The sequence below is a fragment of the Hippocampus zosterae genome, chromosome 7 (genome assembly GCF_025434085.1).
Source record: "Hippocampus zosterae strain Florida chromosome 7, ASM2543408v3, whole genome shotgun sequence".
In the NCBI taxonomy this organism is placed as follows: Eukaryota; Metazoa; Chordata; class Actinopteri; order Syngnathiformes; family Syngnathidae; genus Hippocampus; species Hippocampus zosterae.
The window spans coordinates 25,655,871-25,678,607 of record NC_067457.1 but is presented as its reverse complement, the minus strand read 5'-3'; the positions used below and the strand labels follow the sequence as shown (position 1 = coordinate 25,678,607).

General features: G+C 46.1%; 1 protein-coding gene and 1 long non-coding RNA gene across 2 annotated transcripts in view; one reads left to right on the top strand and one right to left on the bottom strand.

Annotated features, from left to right (window-relative positions):
* The first annotated feature begins 4,105 nt into the window (after nt 1-4,105).
* On the top strand, nt 4,106-4,520 carry LOC127603729 (uncharacterized). Its single transcript, XR_007963117.1, has 2 exons — nt 4,106-4,369; nt 4,406-4,520. It is a non-coding gene; the product is annotated as an uncharacterized LOC127603729 (long non-coding RNA).
* A 152-nt stretch (nt 4,521-4,672) lies between these two features.
* Nucleotides 4,673-22,737, bottom strand: part of csmd2 (CUB and Sushi multiple domains 2) — a 98,651-nt gene continuing 80,586 nt past the window's right edge. Inside the window, 23 exon segments of the mRNA XM_052070070.1 lie at nt 4,673-6,751; nt 7,524-7,701; nt 7,869-8,001; nt 9,498-9,585; nt 10,015-10,127; nt 10,714-10,875; nt 11,101-11,166; nt 12,806-12,985; nt 13,111-13,222; nt 13,448-13,521; nt 13,702-13,875; nt 13,970-14,143; nt 14,246-14,425; nt 14,493-14,669; nt 15,874-16,056; nt 17,116-17,289; nt 17,477-17,665; nt 19,562-19,735; nt 19,905-20,078; nt 20,179-20,352; nt 20,456-20,650; nt 20,733-20,918; nt 21,149-21,337. Of these exon segments, the coding sequence (XP_051926030.1) occupies nt 7,542-7,701; nt 7,869-8,001; nt 9,498-9,585; nt 10,015-10,127; nt 10,714-10,875; nt 11,101-11,166; nt 12,806-12,985; nt 13,111-13,222; nt 13,448-13,521; nt 13,702-13,875; nt 13,970-14,143; nt 14,246-14,425; nt 14,493-14,669; nt 15,874-16,056; nt 17,116-17,289; nt 17,477-17,665; nt 19,562-19,735; nt 19,905-20,078; nt 20,179-20,352; nt 20,456-20,650; nt 20,733-20,918; nt 21,149-21,337 (3,431 nt within the window). The 3' untranslated portion in view covers nt 4,673-6,751; nt 7,524-7,541.

Genomic DNA, 22,737 nt, shown 5'->3' with positions numbered 1-22,737 from the left:
ACTAGTGTGCGTGCGTGACGGCAGAGGATGCAAAGAGCTCCAAACGCTGCGCAAAACATTCAACGCGACCCGGATGTTGCTCTCAGAAAGACTTGACCGAACCGGCGACACGACTACTTTTGCTACGATATGCCGCAGGTTGCGATTCCTCCAATGCAGCTGGCCACGGAAAGACAATTAAAAAGGTTCATGCGTGGATACAAACACAAGATATAAACAATATCGGGTCATGGAAGGGGTATGACGAGACTCGAGGAGATCACTTTTCTTAAAAATATGCACACCGACTTCTTCTACTTCTTCTTTTTAATGATCCTCTGCTGCCCTTGTTTTATTTATTGCAATCGCAGAATAAAGTCTTTGCTGCGGGGAAAGTCTTCCGAAATCGCCAGGATCAGCTGAATTTAATTCGGGATGTCTCCTAAATAAACACAAATAAGGGCACGTTTTCTGATGAGAGATCCTTCTCTCTCATGATGACGATTAGGATTCAAGGCTGTCTGCATCAGAACCTGCGTATGAGATCGCTACAACCGTATTTGAATAAGGTTGAGGGGCGGAGGGGTAGATGCAACGGCATATGTTACCATGGTAACGCGGCTCCTCCAATTCTCTTGGCCGTGGCGCTGCGGGTGAAGTGGGGCGTAGCCGTTTCTGCCGGCGACTCCCTGTCGAGTGCTCGCTACCTGCGTCTGAATGAACTAACACAACACGCAAGGCCTTCGCGCCGCTTTGAAGCAACACTGCCGCAGCGCTCAAACTATTCAACGGTCCCGCGTGAAAAATGTCCAGCACACGTACAGGCGGGGAGAGTGCCTGCTGAGATTGCTAAAGAGATATTATATACCGCATAATTGATCTACCTTTTGTCTTCTACTTTCTCCCTTTCATAATGTTGCTGCTGTAAATTGGGAATTTCTCCAATGTGAGACAAGTAAATGTTTTCTTATCTTTCTCGTCTTATCTGATATCGACCTCTCTCTCTCTCTCTCTCTCTCTATTTATCTCTGAGCGAGAGAGACAGAGAGATAAATAGATATATCGGACATTACTAACCTGCAGAGTATGACTGACTGGAAGAGAAGGCGGAGGTTGCCGCATGAATGAAAACTCAAAATACAAAGACAATGGCTGCTTTTCAAGGTCGTTTCCAACGTGAATGGCATTTCCGAGGGGATTCCTCTTTCAGTGGAACAACTCTCATTTACTGACAAGCATCCAACATTTTTATTTTTTAGTTTTGGGGAGGATGTTTTGAGTCATCCTGTTTAAGCCAAAGTTGAAATAAGAAAGCTTTGGAAATGACTCAACATTGAACATGCTGAGTCGTGACAACAGCAGCGAGTGATTTTGGTTGAATGGCGGCTTGCTGCGCCGTGATAATTTCCACGGTGTTGTCGTCCTCGTCAAAGCCACGAGAACCGCATCCCTCGATGTTCAAATTTCTCTTTTGTTTTCGCTTCGATCCCTTATTTGACTGCGACATTCTCCAACACGGAAGTAGAGATGAAAGCCCTCCCAAATCCCCTCCAGCAGGCTCGCCTCGGCCCTGGCTAATATCAGGCAAAATCCACACCGGTCTCCCAGGAGACACTGGACCGTGGATGAAGGGATTGCCTGATGAGACCAAGTATATATTTGCGCTGTCAGTTGAATTTGTCAGCTGGGATCTGGCTTGCTTACTGCGGCACCATTGGAGACCCAACTCACTGCGATTACAAATAAATTGTAGCAAGCCCAGGCCAGGCTTTTATTTATTGGGACCGCACTGCCGCGTCTGTTATTTGTTGTTGTCATGGAGCGGACGTCGCGCAAATCCTTGCCAATCGTTCCCATTTCAAATCGCTTCCCCTCGTCAGTCTCTCAAACTAACATAACATCACAGCTTCGAAACCCTTCGAAACAACGTGGCGGAAGTTCCGCCAGATCAAGAAAACGACCGTTAATGATGGATAATGAGCTTGTTAAATTTGAGATGAAAACATAATTATTTTAGTGTAATGAGTTCAAAGAACAACGCAGACCTACGATAAGAGTCAACAGCGAGTCTCCAATTTCCATCTGCGGCAAAAAAATAAAAAGTACAACATCTAAAAGGGCGCCATCTGCACTCCGCGGTAAGCAGAAGCCTTTCAGATGGTGGATCGAGCTATCCTCGCCTGCGTTCATTCCCTTTTCACCCAAGATGAAAAAGGGGTGTCAAATTGATTAATTAGGAACATTTGCATCATTATTAAGCTCACAAATTACTATGACACTTTTGATTGATTACATTAAAATGTGAGATTCTCAATTTTGATTGACACTAGAAATTAGAGATATTCGAAAAATAAAAAATAATGGCCCATCCTGCTCCAGATTACAAAAACGTGCTATCAGTTTGATATAAAATATGCTTTGAACAGTCAGATGAAGTATTGAAGACGCATCACCCTCCGATCGGTAAATGGCATTTTGATGCATTTCTAACACTAAATAAGTTAAAATATATCTATATCTATATATATACATATATATGCCATTACAATCAATTCAGAATATCTTGTAGAATTCTATCGAATAGCCTATTTACTGTATTTATATTATATTAAGAGATTATTCATGTGCCTTCAAATGTACAATGCCATCAAATTGATTGAACGGACCGAGACGTGTGTGTCCGATGCGCCAACAGGAATCAATACTTGGATGAACAGAAGTTTTTTTTTTTTAAAGTGTTTTATTCCAAAAACCTTCAAAATAAGTTTCAAGTTCAAGAAAGTAGAATAAGCTTAGACACAATGCAAAGCATCATATACAGACGGATAAAATACATTTGATATATTGCAGACAAGCCATGGTGGGTCTTCCATATGTACAATATTGTAAACTTTTATGTACACTCTTTTTACATGTACAAAACACCTTGTTTTTTTTTTTTACATTTTCTTTGTATATATTTATATAGATTTATGTGTAGAATTTTCATAGACTCCCCACAAGCATTTGTACTACAATAATGGGAAAATTACGGCAATTTCAGTTTTTTTTTTCCTTTTTATATTACAAATGTATTTTCACAAAAATATATCTCTGTACAAAATTGTTATTTTTTGTTTTTAATTTGCTATTATTCTTTTTTTTTTTTAGCGACACGACATCGTTCTCTTCCTCTCATTTGGTGGCCACTTCATATATTATGTTCGCTTTTGTAAAAAGGAGGGAAAAAACAACAACTTTTTGGGGGGGGTGGTTACAAAGGAGAGCACACAGAAAATAAGTTTGCGCAAAAAAAAGAATTTCTTTTGACAATACTGGCAAAGAGCAGATTTTGAAATCTTAGTCATCAACAAATTCGGAAACAGAGTGAAACGAACAAATAACCGGTCGTTCAACAACTTAGAACCCGGCGCCCAATTAATACCCCTCTCAGCTGTAGTTACTGAACAGCTGAAGGGTATAAACTCTGAAGTGGCTTCGGCACGGGTGCAATGAAATACCAGCGGCAACAAAGGCCCCAAATGCATGACTGACGGATTATTTGATGCATACGGTACAAACATTTGCATCAGAAAGCGCGACCAAAAAAAAAAAAAAAAAAGACAGCTCTTAATCGCACCCCCGACCGACAGGAAATTTTGTGAACTCAACGGAAGTAGAACTCTGTTCCATTATAGATGAGATGGTGAGCTGAAGAAAGCTGTGCCTTGGTGATAACAAAAAAAATGTGTCAAGGATGGACCAAGTCTCTGTCTTTAAATATGCAAAGAGAACCAGGATGGGGCCAGATAGTACTTAAACCCAAACTCCAACGTCCTCCTGGAACTTCAATGCACTTATTTTGAGAAAACTTTGCGAGTAACCCAGAACGGGGGTGCCCAATACGTCGATCGCGATCGACCGGTAGCCAGCAGACTGCTCCCAAGTCGATCGCGAGTGGTGTAGGGGGAAATTGCAGAAAAAAAAATGGTGCGTCTGTGTGTGTGTTATTAATATGGTATATTTTTGTGTTAGTGCCCACTGAGCATCCATTCGGGTTCAGTTTCACATACACAAAACATTTAAAAAGCAAGTCACCTTTAACCTATGGTGGCGCACGATCTGCGTCACCGGAGGTTGTGAGCGGTCAGCAGTCTGCAATTGCAGGTTGCGATCACAGCTGTTGTGGTACGTCCTTTTTTTTTTTTTTTAATGAATATTCTCATTCAAAGTTTGTTTCATGGACAATCCAGCGTTGACACTGGCAACGAATGGGAATCTGGAGCGCCAGGAGAAGCATTTTAAAGTAGATCTTGGTCAAAAAAGGTTGGACACGCCTGCCCCAGAATAATCCGACATATGCACAAACTTCCATTTCTGCAAAAAATGAGCAGTGTTGATAGCGGCTGAGGTCTTGGCCCCTGTTTGAAACTCGCATCACTCGTAGAACTCGAGAACAAAAAGCTAAACATGATTGTGTTCTTTGGTTGATTCTTGATCATTTCCCCAAAACACGATATGACCAATCCAGCAAAAAAGCCTTCAAATGAACAAGGGCAAAATTAATTTAAAAAAAAGAGTAAAAACAAATGATAAAAATACATCATGCATTCCAAGAAAGCTCTTTGCAGAACTCGGCATGTAGGCATGTAGCCGCTATCCGTGCATTTTACGTTCAGAGTAGTAATCGAGACCTCCGATCTTTGAAATTTGGAATTCAGCCAACTGGAGCCATCAATCCACTAGAATGAGGTCATGACAAGGCACTATGATGAACATAAAGTGCTGTTTGTAAAGAGGAGAGGTTAGAAAAATACGCGGGACAAAGGTTCGAGTCTGATCTTTTCGACGAAGCCCTTGCGTAGACACACAAACAATCAGCGGACGATATTCTTCTCGTCACAATGGATTCAATTCCGGTCACGGGGAAACTCACGGTAGTTTTGCGGACAAAATTTGGCTCATAGAAGGCCATTTTTATCTGTTAAATGCCTAACGGAAGAAATGTAGGGGAACACCCACTTAACTCATTCACTCCCAAAGACGTTTTTTACCGTCTTTTCAGACTTGGTCCAGAATTGGCTGGTACTGAATTAGTTAAAAGGGACGGACGGAGACTACTCGCATGAACGAAAACAGCCACGCCGCAAGAAGAACTCTGCACAACAATATGACAAATTAATACAACAGATAAACGAACCCGGAGACAACTTTGGGACAGTGAACAGCAGCGTCGGGATAGATAACGAGGGTTGTCCACTCCCTGCGAAGTCTCCAAGGTAATTCAATGGTTTCCTTTTCCATCCATTCATGAGCAGAGCCGGCAAGGTCCAATATTCTATCCGTGGAGTTACGATAAGTGAGGGCGCTATAAAGTAATAACTTAGGAAAAGCAATTACCAGCCCACAGCCTCTCCGATTCAAGGAACATGACGGCGATTGGCTTCAAAAGCCCAGATTTGGGAGGTAAAGGATGCACGCAGGTGATTAGGGAACACTTTCTTCGATGCTCGTTTGTGTGGGTGCGGATTCCTTACGTCATGTATGTGAAACGAAGAAACATCCGTTGCACAATTCCCACATGGCATGACCTTCCCCAGACTCTTCTCGACTTCCCAAACCTTTTTCTTCAGTCACAGATGTTGGTCTTTTGTTAATTGGAGGAGAAAGGACAACTGTGGAGCACGTTTTGTTTGGATGATTAGCAAGAGACAAATCGGCAAATTGCCCGTTTTCCAAAGCCTTCTGGAACCGATTCAAAGTAAGTCAGGACAAAACAAAATCAAGTCGACGGGAACGGAGCTGCCAGAAGTTAGCGGACGGGAGAGAGACACTTTCACCACGGGTCGTTCCGACAGCACACTCAAATGCATTTGGCTGCGACCGCGCCTACAGAGGGTGCCGTTTTCTTTTTTCCAGGAATTTTCAGTCACCCAATCAATTGTGCGGAATCGACTGTTGTTTCATCGCCACTTGGAGGAATTGAGGCAGAATGGATTTGGCTGAAAAAGAACAGCGTGACATCAGCATAGCCTCCTTCCTCTCAGTACAACACTGAATTTGAAAGAGGAGTTCAGAACATTCAAAGAGATGATCTCATCCCGTTTTCAAATGACATCGAAAAAAAGTCCGCCCGAAATAAAAGGTACGGAATGGTGATGAAATTAAGCCGAGGGGGGTCAGGTTGCAGACACCGACACAAAATCCAACAGGATCGTCACCGCATTTGAAATCCTTCCTCTGGTTTTGCAGATTTGGGGAGGAAACCTTTGAACTGTCTCCAGAACAGTTGGTTGGGGGACGAATAAGAGTTCCGCACCACAGAACGCAAGCGCCGTAAAGGGCGGACGCAAACAAACTCGTGGAAAGCACAGCAAATCATGACTAATATCTTGTGTGCCGCAAGGTTGACTTGCTTGTTAGCTCCGGTGGCGGCGAGTTCAAGTCTTGAGCACAAAAATCCCTCTGGGGTTTTGGTGGCGAGGAGAGAGGTCACTGCTTCGCTTCCTGCGTTGCTTTCTCTTGGAACGCACTTTTCCCGGCGCAAAACATTACCTCAAGATGTGCTAAGAAGTTAGCCGGTCACAAAAACAAAACAAAAAAAACAAAGAAGCATTTTGTTGTTGAAGGTTGCTGCGTTGTTTCTTTTATAGGAGCGTATTTTCCGACTGGGGTTGTTTCCTGACTGCTTTTCAGTGGGATACAATGAATTTTGTCTTGCCCTCTTGCTCAAGGAAGTAAAGGGAGCAGGGGGGGGGGTCCTCGAAGATGGGGCACACCTTTCCTCCCTTGACTGGAAGAATGATCCAGAAGAGGTGTGGAAAGTATGTAATGGGCAAAAATAGAAATGGTGTGACGCATGGAAAGAAAGAAACCGGGGTGAAGAAACGATGCAAAGACACAAACACAAGAAAGAAAAGAAAAGAGGAAGCATTAGAGGTTATTTTCTCAAACATAATACATCCGAAAGATTACACATCGGAGAATCGGCCTGAGGTTGGTGCCGGTCGTGGTGCTTTTTGCCCTTTCCTTATGACCGTATTTTCCGGATTATAAATCGCAGTTTCTTTGCAGTTTGGCTGTGGGTGCGATTTATACTCCGGAGCGATTTACGGGTGAAATTATTCACACATCATTATATCATTTCACATGTTATTTTCACATCAAACCGCAAGAGGCCGCTCGAGACCTGTGTTGATAAAACCACGATGAGTCTGATATAAGCGACGTAGAAGAGGAAGCGCTGCATCTTCTACCACCGAAGTTGGCGGAGTTGCTTTAAAGTGACACAGAGGATGAAGATTCCATTGGATTCAGTGATTTGGAGTGACATTGACGGTTTGGTGAACTTGTTATCATGTTCTTTGTGCTATAGTTATCTGAATAACTCTTAATATGTTACTTGAACATAACAGGCACGTTCTCAGTTCGTCATGTAACGTTAGAATATTGTACACTTATTCATTTTATTTTCTTTAACAGACTTATAGTCTGGAAAATACGGTATTATTATTATTATTTTTGCGGTTCCACGTCGCACCGAACGGCAGCGCGGGGTTTCTTACCTTGAGGTGAAGTTGTCGCTATACGGCGGTGCACACCGTGCTGACTGTGAACTCGCTCTCGTTGGCCATGATGTCGGTCGGCTGAATGTTGCGATCATACATGGGGTTCTCGAAGGTGGCCCGCCCGTTGGTGTTCTCGTGGCCCACGTAGCCATTGAAAGGGACGTTGGGTCTTCTTCTGGGAGACGACGATGCCGGGGGAAAAAATCAGATTAGCAACCGGGTAAACCGTTTCCAAAACACGCTTTGAAATTGCATATTCACGTCTTTTCAACTACATCTTCATTTCCGGCGAAATGACGGACGTCTCTCCCGGCGTGGAAGAAGTAAAGCGCAAAAGCGTACCTGTGTTTGTAGAGGTACAGGGCGAAGCCGGCGATGATCATGGCTATAAAAGGCACTAGGATGGCTGCTGCCACTGAACTACTGTTGGAGGCAAAGTTGTAGGCTGCGTTGTCTCTGCCGGGATCCAAACTCTCTGCAAGAAAGCCAGAACGTCGTCTCACTGACTCCCGTTCAACCAGAAACCCAAACGTGCAAGGGAGATTCTCCTCCCAAAAAGGTGGCCAATAACTACAGTCCAAAATTCCCGGACCATCAGCCAAAGGAACGCGGCCATTGTTATGGTTGCAGGGGTGCTGCCAGCAACGTCTCATTTTCATAACAGGTTGAGCAGACAAGTGACCTTTCAAAGTTTAGCCCGCTGCTTTACTTTAATTTCGCCCCCCCTGGCAGGGAACGTCAAAATCCATTGTTGTAAAAACCACTCTTGGTTACAGGCGTGAGCCACTCGGAAGGCATTTTCTAATGTAGAAAGGCGTGTGCGTGCATGTGTGCATCATCCCTTTTCGCCGCGCAAGTGTGGACGCGCGCGCCCGTGGGAGGCGTGTCGTTTGTCCGCCGCTGATTTCCAACAAACCGTGTGGCTTTCAACCGAGACGTGCAATCATGTCATCTTGAATGCAAACGCTCAAGCGTACGAGCAGATGAGCGCTCTTCGGTGGTTTGCTGCGGTGGCCGACGGAGCGAGCAAGACAGCGCCCGACGTCCGAGCCGTCAGCGGTTTTCACAGCCACAATCGGAGTGGACGCGCACTCTGTGTCAGCACCACAAACAAATTCCTCCACCTGATTTGTTTTCTTGCCCTAAAGCCAGCAAACGCGCCGTTGATTCTGGTTTCTCCTTTGAAATATCAACTCGTGTCATCCGCGGCACCGTCGCAAATGGACTCGGCGCAAGCGGTGGCCCAATGGATGACGAGCTCGGATCACGATCCATTGTTGTTTTGATCTCGCGTGACGAGATTTCTGTTCTCGCGAGACGAGATTGGCGAAATTCTGCAGCATTTGTTTTTAAGGAATAAACATATTTTCAATGCATATTGTTGTTTTTTGTGAATTCAAAATTTGGGACTCTCTAAATGCATAATGGGACTCATACTTTTCTGATCAGCGCAGGACTCAAACTGTAAAATTATCACTGCTATATATATATAGTATGAGGAACTTTCTTCATCCCGTTAACACGTGACCAAGGGATGGGAGGGACGAAATAAATCTCTCTCGTGTTGTGTACACATTGCACGACTGCTGCAGGCTTCCAGATTAATGGAGTGGTGCTGGAAGGATTTGTTGCAGGGGGAAAAAAAACAAACAAACACGTCTTGGAGTATTTTAGGTCATAGACATGAAATAGGATAAACGATTTAGGGGATAAAGCAAGTCTTCACCTTGAACCCCAGGGCCATATTTACAGTGTCAACTGCAGGATTTACATGACGGAGCAAAGAGACACAACGACAAACAACACACGCTCCACCGTGGAGTCATTTTGTGCCGATACGTTGCGCAACCACGTTATAGTCAATGCGCTTGTATGTTTGAATCCAAAAACTCGAGAGTGCAGGATGCGAAGGCACAAAGTACACGGATTATTTGTTTGTTTGATTTTATTCGAAACCGAAAGCTCACTTACCCAATCTCTGCAGACCAAACTGCCCAAAGCCTTTACCACGGACAAATCCTTGGTACACAAATGAGTTGGCTGAAGAGATGTAGGACACCTACCGAGGGAGATGGCAAAGGAAGACAGAAACATCCAATCACATCCAAGTGCCGCAAAAAAAATAAAAAAATTAATGTGCACCATCAAAGTGTCAGCTGCCGGTGCAGGCAGAAGATAAAACATGTCGAAAAGTGGGGGTGGTATGTCACAGAAAGTTGTATAGACACACTCGGCCTTGATTCAATTCATTGCGTGATAAGGGGAACTTTGCGAATCATGAAACACGGCCTCAGATACTTCATGCTTGATCGTGATTCAACAGACATTTCAATTGAAGAAAAAGCTCCATCTGCCCTGAGCGTGTCTATTGGGTTCACTGAACTTGGATTGGATGCGACTTTGTTGTCAAATTCTGCAGTATGTGCAGCATAGATGAAATTTCTTCGCTCTCAACATAAAACAAACTTGACCCCGAATGTGCGCTTACATGTCCATCAAGAGCCCAGTTGTCGATTTTGAACTTGTTGACAAATATCTCCACAGGGCCTCGGATCTGGTGAACCTGAAGCAGCAGCTGGGCTTCATCTCTTCTATATGTACCTGGAAGGGTATCAGAGACGGAAATGGCTTGCAGAAGAATCGACGCTCATTTAATCCTTGAAAGAGTCGCAGAGATGGGAAATGCACATTTCACAGCACCAAGCATTCGCCGAGGAAGGTTAAACGAAGGAAAAAGAAAAAAAAACAGGGCAGAATTCCATACCGCAGATGAATGAGCAGATAATGCGTGCTAAATATTGCACAGTCAGCATTAACGGCACCCTGCCAATATTTTCCAGCAATACTTGAGCTCTTCAATAACGGCACCGATTTCAAATGCATGATTTTGTGTGTTGTGACAATATCAGGTCGCGAGAAGTGATGAGACCTGCAAAATTTGCATTTTACCGTTCACAGCTGCATAGTGAGTATGCCACGGGGAAAATGTAAAATGGTTTCTGTTCCACGACTGCAGCGATAATCTAGATCACAGGAGGGGGATAGGGTGGGGGGGGGCCTGCAATGATTTCTGGCTCTTTGTCTTCATGTGAAATGATCCCATCCGTCTGTTCAGATACATGCCTGCGAGTGGAGTCACCGAGTTCTAATTCAAGGCGAAAGCCAAGTTGATTTCTGGAGTACCAACCAGCGAGTTTGAGCTCCACGCCGCTGTGGTCAAGTAGTGTTCCATTCACCCGGTTGCTAAAAGACTCAAAGGCAGTGATGCTGAGCATAGCTGGCTGCTTCTTCCCCAAATACTCATAGGATCCCCTCCAGAGTGAATTCTTTGCAAATACGCCAGCAGGTACTGAAACATGGCCAGGGGTGGGGGGGGGGGGGGGGGGGGAGAGTGGAGAGAATTGGAACAGTTATTAATTTTTTTTTCATGTCCCGGAATGGGATGTCCAGATATGATCAGGTTGCGACTTTACACACAGTTAGATGGAGGGAGAAAATAATGTGTATGCTCCAGAACCCCCCCCCCCCCCCCCCCAAATAAAAGACTTATCTTAAAAGCCAGAACACGTCTTACCAGGTAATTTGGAAGGAGGCTCCTGCACCGTTCCGACGGGGCTCCTACCACTCGGACGGTTATCAGCTGGGGAGCGGAACAACATAATATCAAGTGAATAAGATGTTTCTGCAAGCAGGGCGTGTTGCGCACGTGCCAGGATAATCCGACTTTGAACGCGTAAACTCAAAGAAGAGACCCCCCATTCACAAACCCCAACGGCGCATTCAGTGAGCAACCAAAACTTGTGACTGGATCCGACTAAAGCCTCCAAGTAGAGGCCCTGCCGACTTACGGCACCTTTAGTCACGTCGTTTTGCGGCTCTGAGAGACACTTCAATAAAAAAGTCAACATACGCCCCCGCACTGTCAAACAGGGAGGACGCGAAATCATACAGGACAGGTACAGCGACGGCAGTTTATGAGCAATAACACTGTGAGTGAGTAAGCCAGGCCATTCTTTATTAGATGCCAGTATTTGTTCTGCCAGTCCATCACTGCACCCAAGGGTCGCGTTCGATCCCACATTCACTTTAAATGACAAAACCTTGATTGTTTTTGGAAATTCAAGTTCATCAACATCAAAATTCTAAATTCGACACACCGCAGAGATCTGTTAAACCGTTCCCAAATTTCAACGATGAAAAGAAAAATTGCCAAGTATCTAAAAAGAGGGTTTCAAAATTGTAAAGCCGTTTCCCCCATTCTCAAATGCAGGAGCCGTGTCCGCTGAATGTGCTATGCCCTGCTAAAAAATGGATGCGACTTTGTCCGGACAACAAAACAATTTTGTCGAACTACAAAAATCTAGCCGTAGCATGGAAAGCCGTGTGAGAAGCACGAGCTGCCAGCTAGCTTGTGAGCTAACGGGCTTCAGGCTTCCTTTTGTATAAATGTGCCAACTAGCTTTCAGCACTTTTGGGGCAGTCAAAGATGAATTATCCCCAAATTGAAATACTGCATGGAAATCATCAAATCACATCTCAACATTTTTAAACTATGCAGAAGACATTTTTCTGAGAGGAGTGCAAAACTGACCTGCGCGACATGATTACATGAAAATGGGGGAAACAAAAAAAAAAAATAATACTGAAAACCCAAATAGTGAATTGGAGTTTAATGTAAAAAAAAAAAAATCAGTCCTCCGTAGTCACTGCACGTTTGGTATAACGCGTTTAAGAACAACTCTCTAATTTCACGTCACAGGGCCTTTAATCGGAAGTAGCAATCATCCAGACAGGATTATTACAGCCAAGTGTCAATGGCTCTTATTTTTACCCGAATGCATTTAGGCAAACACTTAGGCAGTCAATTTGTCCGTGAGAACTTGTTAACACTGCCTTGCTACTTATGTATAAAAGATACTCCTGCTAGGCAAATCAATGGTAAACATTGTACTTATCAGGTTATGTCCTCTCGTTAATGTTACTAAGCTTGCTTTATGTGCGCGTGTGTGCAGAATTTAATTGTGTGATGGATGGACCTTCCCCCCGTGGCATGCGTCTGACTTTAAGCGGCTGTTAACTGAGGTATTTATCAACATTAGGCAAATCTGCCGTTTCCCCCTCGAACACTGCTTCAGTCGTATACGTGCGGTATTGCATCTGTGATGGGTCGTGCGGTGTGTTTCTATCACTTTGGTTGCAGGTTAAGAGCGCAGGTGTTGAAAGCTTTGCACATTGAAATAGAAATGAGAAATGTTCCCTAATGATCAGATTATTTCTACCTGCACAGAGAGGCGGCTTCCCGGTCCAGCTCCCATCAGACTTGCAGGTCCTGTGCTCTGATCCTCCGGCCAAGTAAAATCCGGGCTGGCACGTATAGATCAGTGTGTAGCCAAGGGATGGCAGTTCAATGGCCCGCACGTCCGATTGGGCTGGCAGCTCTGGCTGGCTGCAGTGGTGAGCTGCAGACATAAAACGGGGACGGGGTTGGGCGAACGACGGAGATAAGGCATTGGAGGCGGCGAGGAAGAAGCGAGTGAGGTCCTCAGAAGTGGAAATGAACGGATGATTTTTCAAACGTGCTTACCGATGCACTCCGGCTGAAATCCACTCCAAGTGAGGTTGGGCAGACATGTGCGAGAAATGGATCCCTGCAGCAGGTAACCTTTTCTGCAGCTGAAGAACACCGTGCTGCTGATCTGGAAGCCACGCGCAAGGATGTGAAAACACCATCGACAGCCATCCCTCGCTATAATACGCTTCATCTCTCACGGCTTAGCTGTTTTACTCGTGCAGTTTTATTTTGTTTCTTTTTTACATTGCATTGTGTTCTGAATCCTGCTTGGCTAATGTAAACGATCGCCGCGCTTCATCCTCTGGACACTTTGTACAGACAACATGTCCGTGTCTTATGTATGTGATACCTGGTAGCCTTGACTGTTGTTCAGATTCCCGAAGAGGGGGGTACCTGGCTCCGTGCAGGTGGTGCGAGTCGGATCTGTAACAAACATAAAGTTTATCTTGGTGGAAGGATTGTTATCAGGCTCCTGCAGAGCTTGCTGATGAGCCGATCGTTAGAATCCGTCGGTGCGTTGGGAATACATGTAAAACACGCAGGATAGGGAATTTCAAGGACTGGAGCTCGACGCCTGCGGTCAAGGCTAATCTGTCAACCTACCAATACAAGAGGGCTGCGTTCCACTCCAGGTGCCGTCATATTGGCAATACCTCCTAGTGGAGCCCACCAGGATAAGAGGGGGGAAGCATGAAAAGGAGACTGAGGAAAGGTATGTAAAACCTCGGTCTTCCCTCCTCCCTTGGGCAGGCAAGCCTGGGTCTCCACAGAACACAGCTGCCAAAAAAACCAAAAGACCGAATGAGACACCAAAGCGTCTTGGGATTTAAATGGATCTATTTTCCCCAAAGGAGTGCATCGTGCCACTTACGGAAGCATTGCGGTTTCTCCCCACTCCAGTTGCCACTGCCCTGGCAAGTTAACACGGTGGGCAATGACAGCTGGTAACCTTGGTTACAGGAGTAGCTGATGCTGGAGCCCCAGTTAAAGTCTGCACCAACGACCTGGCCGTTAGGAATGATTGGCGGAGGACCGCAGACAATTGCTGCAAGTGGAAGAAACGGATTCGATGAACTGATGTTTTATATATCAGAGACTCCCTACTCGTTGCCATTGATGGCGTCAACGTCGGGTGAGGCGACCGTACCTTTGCACAGAGGCTTGGTGCCGTTCCAGGTGCGAGCCTTGGTGCAGATGAGGGTGGAGGCGCGGTGGGCATCCATGGTGAAACCGGGAGAGCACTGGAAAGTAACGCTATGATTGTAGGTAAAATCATTCCCCAACCTCACTCCGTTTGCTGGAACTCCAGGGTCACCACAGTTGATGACTGTACGGATGCACAACAATTACATACATGCCAAAGCACAGAATTATAGATTTACTCATGGTATTACCGGAGCACTCGGGCATGTTGCCGGTCCAAGTGCCATTGATGGTACAATGTCGAGTGAGCAAGCCAGTCGAGTAGAAGCCGTCCCTGCAGGCGTAAGTGATTGATCTGGAAAAGGTCAGGCCATCGTGGGTCAGGATCTGGCCGTTTCGTGGGGTTCCAGGATTTCCACAGGATATGACTAAGAGCAGAAAAGACGGGAGACATGCAGTACGTTGAGTTAGTTTCCGGTCCTTATCGAAGATAATTACACTGCTAGGTTGAAATCAGTCGACTACCATATCTGACATTATTCAAAATTGCATCCACAAATGTGAATTGCAAGTGGTCTTTATTAGAAACTGGGACGTGCGTCCTGAACTTTGACTATCAGACACGAACGGAGGTTTCTTGGCATCACAGTCACCAGCTTGCGTCAGACAGCCAGGGCCCCGAGGGTCCGGGTCCTCCATAATGACCAGATGTGGTCTGGCCTTTGAAGTTGGTGCCATGTAATGACAGGTGGGTGATGCCCGGCTCACATGTGCACACCGAAAAGGGACCGAGCCAGCGGGAGACACGGTAGAGGCAGAAGGTGGGATGTGTTTGTTGTCGAAATAGAAAATAGTACATGTCAAGGAAGCGGAATAGAGCCCTAAGCCTAGTTTGAAGCCATTCTTTGAAACCAACAAACTGTTTCTGACCACTGACCCGTTTTCTAAACTCCAGTTCAACATTTTCACGATCATGCAACGTAATCGGAGAGGAAATTCTTCTTCTATTTTGCATACTTATACTGCATACGGAATTCAGTGAATCTAATTTTCAACTTGGATAATCCAAACTGTCAGATGCCGTGCTCATTAATGACTACTTCTCCATCTGACACATTCGTTTAATTTGACGCCACTTGTCAATGTCTGCAGCGCAGTAGCTGCAATTCAAGCACTCGTCGTCCTCCCCCCTCCCATCAGTGTCCTCCAGCTATTCATTTCAAATCCCGAGGCATTTCCTGGCCGGTTGGGCCCTGTAATCCCTCGATCGCCTTTTGGGTCTGCCCCCTTGATCTCAAATCAGATACGTGTCCGCAATATCTTGGCAGCGCATGCAGGAATGCATGCAGAGCACATTGGTTAACGACCTCCGGCGTCTGCTTTGGGTGCAAAAAGCAAGTTTTGCTCCATGCTCACTGTCACACTTTTTTTTTGCTTTTCAGTGATATTAGCATTCCAAATGAACTTTTAGGTTCAGCACTCAGGCCCCCCCACGTCACCAAGCGGTCAGATATGTCGCCTGTAATGAACTGCAATCCTAAGGCTAACTCCAGACCTGGCTTTGACAAACAACCAATGAGTCTTTCGGATTGCCATTGAAGACACAGTCAATTGAAAATCTGTATTTCATACCATGACACTCAGGTTGAGTTCCCATCCAAGTGCCGTTAGTCAGGCAAGTACGCTCCGGAGAACCTTTCAGCGTGTAACCCGGCTCACAGCTGAAGCGCACCGCGCTGCCCGCAGTGAATTCTTCCCCCAAGCGGATGCCATGCACAGGAACACCCGGATCCCCACAGAGACCTGCCGAGTCACCTAGGAAAGCAGAAAACAGAACATAAAACAAACCTCAAGCAAGGATGAAAAAGTGAAAAACCTCTGCAGAATTGTTTGTTATGATGGATATTTTGCTCGTCGGGAATAACAAAGCGAGCGCTGGATCAAAGCCACAAGGCCTCCTTGTAAATAATCCATCAAAGCAAAAGTGGACATCTCTGCCGCCTCCATTAGCTATGCTTCCGAAATGAATTCGGCTTCGATACGGTCATTTGTTTAACATGCGGGCAACAACTTTGGGTCCCATTCATGTACTTTAAAAATTACTATCGATTTAGTAACAGGGCCTCTTGCTCCCGCATCCTGAATTCACAACGCTCAGGTTTGTGCTGTCTGAGTGGCGCCACAAACATGACACAAATCTTCATAGCACTGTTGCATTCACTGCTTGCTTCGGGAAAAAGAGAACGCATCAGGTTGCTCGTGCGGGTTCTTGGTGACGTCAACGCATCAGCATGCAAAATAAATACCGCACTGTAGCCGTTTAGTAGAAGTCATCTTGACTGGACTTCATGGTTTCATGTATGTTGAAATTTGTGGATTTCAAATTGTTGAAATTGTTCTTCAACGTGAGAGTTTACGAGTAAATGACATCAAGGAAAGTGCGGGAGCCAACATCTTGATGGAGCTTCATAAACAGGGCGAGATCTAGCCTTCCTGCTTGCTCCGGCTAATATGAGTGGAATAAAGCGGGTTTATGAGGGCCGCTCTTTTTGCCCTTGAGGCCTACTCCTAAAATTCCATATTTGGCGGCCAAGTACTGAAATGAAATATGTAGGGGTGAGCGAATACTCATATGGCATCAGTATCGGGCCAATAGAACCTTACGGGCATTGCCGATATCTGCCTCCGATACTTAAAAGCAAAAAATAATCATCTGACAGAAAGTCGCCAGTAGGTTGCGCTACACTACGGCCGTTTCACACATCACATGGCTCAGAAAGACAGAAACGTCTTTGTTCAAAATGATCCGTCAATGGCTACAACTTTAAGTTTGGACACTTGGTTCCAAAGTTGCTCCAGCAGAGTCGTCGGTACCAGAGCAATGTGGTGGTGAGCCGCTCCATTGCGCATCCAGCTGGCACATGCGCGTTGTGTTGCCGATGACGGTACGCTGGCCGATGCAGCTGTAGCGGATGACTGAGCCCACGGTTCGTCGATCGCCTGAGATCTGGGCGTAGGGAGGTATGCTGGGGCGGTCACATAGCACCACTGTTCGAATGGATTTGGCGGAGAAAGTAAAGGACCAGTTAGCTTGGAAATGCTAAATGCAGATGGGCAAAAATATATATATATATCCATAGATTAGACATTAAAGAGTCCAGCAAATGAGTTACCGACCACTTTGCCAAAAGGCTGAGAGTCGAGCTACCAAGCACTCGCGACCGCGGGTACTCACAAAGGCACTTGGGCAGGGAGCGGTCCCAGGTACCGTCGCCTTGACAGGCAATGGAGCTTGTCCCGAGCAGGTAGTAACCGGCGTTGCAGAGGTACGACACGGTGGTCTGGAAGCTGTAGCGATGTGGCCCACTGGGTACGACTTGCCGAACGCTGTTCTCCACATGACCTGGCTCTGTGCAATTTACAGCTACGGGGACAATGACCAGATAGGAGAAAGGGGCGGGAGGGCGAGGGTGGGATAGCACAAGTGGAACGTACAGTGTGAATTCAGACAAAAAAATTGTTTGTTTGGCAAGGCAGTTGTCATTAGGGGACATGTAGCCTTCAGCCATCATTGGTCATCTTGATAATATTCGGCAAATATCTCCGGCCTCAATTCCGCTTTCACTATCCCAGTATCTAGCCGACCCAATACCGTCAAAGGAGCCAGACCGGGAATAAACATTTGCCTCATGAGAATCAGCCTACTGCCGTGCAAAGATGTTGATGGATGGAAAATATGTCAGAAGGAAGCGGCACCATAAGAGTTAAAAGCTTCAGATGGAGAGTATTGGAGAGGGTGGGACCGAGTGCGCTGGTGCAGCTCGAGATGAAGAGGCTGATCTTGTCAAATATATTAAAATTTACTGGATGTCAGGCTATTACTTGCGCCTGCACCGATCTGTCTCATGCAAGCAGGATTTCATATTGTTTCAACACTGTCAACAGTTCAGTGACTAACATTTGCTGTGGAGTTTACAATGCAAATTTGAATGAAATACACAACCATGCCAGCTCTCCAAATGGCTTTCTGTCGACAATCTCCAGAGGCGGCGCTATTCCCCACACTGCCCTATTTATTTGCCAGACTCGGAATTGAGCTCATTGTATGCTAATAACTTTGCTCATTTCTACGTTGCCAGCGTGCGGCACAGCTGAAAAAGAAAATGCTGACCAAGAGCACATTATTTATAACCCAGCATAAAAATCACAATAACTGACGTTCAATCCCCCCCCCCCCCAAAAAAGAAGTTCCAAACTAGAACTTGAGTGTACTAATTGTAGTCATTGTCTCACTCTAAAGCAGACCCGTGATCTAAAGCATAGACCAAACCAGCTTGACCTAAACTTGGACGTGCGTCAAGTCATGGTCCCGTAACTGACCAATTTTTTTTTTCTCTTGATCACCTTTTCTGAACGAACGACATCTAAATACGAGTAGCCCAAAAGCAGGCGGTGTTGTCCCTTTGCTGTCACGATTCACATTGCTCGTGATTAGCGAGAGCTCAGTTTGTTACGGATCAGCCCGCAGACTCAGATCATTATCTTTTGTCAAACTGACTCACACCCCACCTCCTGGAGAAGAAAAGCTCAGGGTTCACGATGTAAAGCCGAGAAGAAATGAATCATCACTCCACTTTTCCCCTCCCGTCTCGGAGCGCGGAAGGCGGCGTACCAACACAATATGCCCGCAGTGTTCTAATTGATTTGATAAATCTAATTTACGGAGATACCTCGAATCTACGCGGAGCAGCACAGACGGCGAAGATGCCGGCACATCAACCCGGTGTCCTCCTCTGCAAAGTTTCACTCATTTCAAATTCTACATCTGTACACTTGAGAGCGCCCAGCAAAAAAAACCACTCGTCAAATAGAGAAGATTTAACCTCCCGCATGCTTTCATGAATCTCTCAAAACGTTTTTTTTTTATCCTGAGCAAAACAAATGCATCCATCAAAGTCTGTCCTTTGTTTATTCAGTCACAGTCTTTAATGCATAAGACTAATTAAACCTCATTGAAATATTTGATAATCATCGCAGTTTTCAAAATGAAGCCGTCTTTGTGTCTCGCAATTGAGCAAGCAGTGAACATTATAAATTTTTTTTTTAAAGACAATTTCCTTTCTTTGCTGTCTCGGTAGAATTCCCCCTCATGCTTTCTCCTTGCGGGTGTCAGTGCATCCCAACTCTGCTTCAAGTGCTGTGTTGATGAGTGGTTCGAGAAAGCTAGCGCGACCTTGAATTGCGCCGCAGTTGATTCAAATCCCAAAACCAACCAAAAGCAGTAAGAGGAGAAAGATAAAGAATGAAAGAATTGACTCACTTTTGCACCGCGGAAGAGGATTACTCCACTGCCCGTTGGCCTGGCAGGATGACTTAAGCGCTCCCTGAAGCACATATCCGGTATTGCAGACAAAGCGGACGGCGTCGTTCAAGCTAAACTGGGTTCCCTGTGTCATACCAAAGGTGGGGTTACCGGGATGCCCACATGTGATAGCTGGAAAAACCAAAGGAAAAAGCCACCTTAGTCAAGCAGGTCATTTGGTTGTGTCTACCCGAGGTGATGAAGCTCATTGTCAGTACATTCGAAGACATTTTGCCTGCAGCAGTTCCAGTCCCTTCCCGACAAAAGCAAGGATCAATCACTTCAAAGTGCGGGTACTTACGAACACAGACCGGGGTCCGTCCAGACCAACGATGATCCTGTTCACAGATCCGCACAGACACGCCGATGAGACGAAATCCTGGGTTGCATTGGTACACGACACTACCTCTGTAATTGTAATTCTCCCCGTTGATTTGGCCATTCACAATCGGCTCAGGGCTGCCACAGTGGCCGGCTATGGGGAAGAATGCATTTGCATGGCATGAAGGCCCACGTTCGCAGTCTCCCGCCTAAGACGTTAGCTTTGCACGGCGGCACTTTGTCAGTGGACTTACCCAGACACTGGACTTGCGTTCCGCTCCAAAGTCCGTTAGACATGCACTCTCGAACACGGGAGCCGACTAAAGTGTAACCTGTATTGCAGGAAAAAATTGCAGTCGCTCCGTGCACCGTCAGCGTTCCTATCTTGTTACCATTCGGTGGGGTCCCAAGGTCGCCGCAGGAAATAACTGAAAGCGGATTGATGGTTTTAGGATGGGAGCCGAAGCACCCTTTGGATTCCCAAAGGAAACAGAAGTAAGACGTGAACGGCGGGACCGGCTTCGCACTCACTATCGCAGACGGGCCGCGGATCCGGGTAGTTCCAAGTGCTGTTGGCTTGACACTGAATGACCCTTTGACCCCTGTAGTAATACCCCGGGTCACATATGAGCATCATGATAGCATCGTATTGGTTCTGGGTTCCATAGATTAATCTCCATCGCCCGTGCTCAACCGCGGTGTGGCCGATATCAGGGCAGCTCACCGCTGTATCGGAGCAAATCATTGACAGTTTTCCTCATTTCTCACTTTCCTACGACACGGCAACAAATCTTCGCGATACACTTACGGACACATCTGGGAGGGGCCTCGATGGGACTCCACCTTCCAGAGTCCTGACAGACCACTGTGGTGGTCACAGGCCCTGCAAGGCGGAATCCAGGATTGCACCGGTAAGTAGCCCTGGCTCCTAAAGAGAAGTCCTGACCCACGATGCTTCCATTGACAGGAAGCACTGGCATCCCGCAGGATGTAACTGGCATGGGATGAAGAGAGTAGGTCATCAATTCCAGGGCACCAGCCACCAAATATATTTTCAGATGCCATTTTTTGTGCACTTGGGGGTTGTTGCAAGGTACACCATACTTTTTTGCACCACACCGTTAGATTCAACTCAATAATCCAAAAAGGTATTTGAGTCCCAATCCATTTTGCGTCATTCTGTGCATTTTCCAAATGTACTTTATCCGCTGGCCGGATCCCTACCTTGGCAGAGTGGTACGGGTGCATTCCACTGATAGATCCCCTGGGCGGTGCGGGTGCAGGTGGCGCTGCTCTGGCCAATGAGCCGGAAGCCTTGGTCGCAGCTGAAACGCAGAGTGCTTCCCAACTTGGTGCCTGTCAGACTGTGCACGGTGCCATTTACAGGGTCGTTAGGCGGGCTGCAGTAGGCCGCTACGTAGAATTTAAATAAAAAGAAAAAAACGCAATACATAAAGTCAAGCAAGAGGCCACATAATCTAAATCTGTATACTGACAGGGATGGTCGTATAATCCCCATAACAATGTGAAAAGATGCAAGTGGTTGCTGAGGGGATGTTGACTTTTAAGGCGCCTTCCATCGCAAAGCGCCCAGGACTACTTTTGCATCGGTCATGTGTGGATAGCGAGGTCAATCAGGATATATATGGAGATGAAATTGCGTAGGATGTGCTGCTAAGGCAGAGAATCAATTTGCATTGCGTCGAATGCGTCATGCCAAGAAGGATTACAAAAAAAAAATGAACACTTAATAAATGGAGCGCATGTTCTCTATCTGCTTTTGTTTGCTTGCCTTCGTGGTGACTCCAACAATCGTACATCATTCCAAATAAATCCAGCAACCGGTCAGAAAAAACAAAAACTAGAAAAATCTTCACTGGGTGTCAGGGGAAAAGAGCTCCTTCCATCGTCACTCAAACTCCAGACAAATCCAGTGTTTACCACCGGCGATATTAAAGACGTTGACTGGCTAAGCGCGCTTTACATGGGATGGCCTCCTCCTGTCACTCAGCCGACGAGTGGCATCTCGGGAGCTTATTGAAATTCTTCGCTTCAATCAGAGTCAATCTCATTTGCCTGCCTTTCTGTCATCCTGACTCCTCCTCCCCTCCCGTTTGTCTCCGAGAACATGTCTTGTCTCGTTTCAATCAGCCCGGCAGCTCAAAGGACTCCGATCGACACGGGCAGGTGAGAGAAGTGGAATAGGTAATAAAGGAGGCGGGAGCCCACAAAGGCAGGCATATGAAGCACAAAAGAGATGCGAGGGAAGATAGTCCGAGGCGCATTATAAGGCGAGGCCGCCACACACACGTTAAGAACGGAGGACGTGATGGGAAAGCGCTCGAGGGTTCGATGTTTGCCTGTTGCTCACGCAAGAACTGATGGATGGCTAAAGTACACAGGACGCCAAATGGGCTTGCGCTATCTGTTTCTCCCTCACCGCCACGATACTTTGGTGTTGACCATTGCAAATTGCAGGTTCTCGGCAATCAACCTATCCATCTGTCATGGAACCTGCTCTGGCAAACTCAATCACCGGTGAGGAGAAATTGAAAGATGAGGCAAAGGAAAGAACAGAAAGAAAAACAAGTAGAGGAATAAAGAGCACCAAAACCTGCCTGGGGAGCCGGAGAAATCACAGAGCACTGCAAAGAATGATTAGTCAATCTGGCAGAATCGTGTTGATCAAGAGCCGGGGGACTCTTTTAAATATTTAAACGGTGATTATTCATTAGCGGCTTTGCAGGTGTCACGAAGGACAACAATTGATCCGTTCATGGAACTGACGAAGAATTGCAAGCGGCACTTTACAG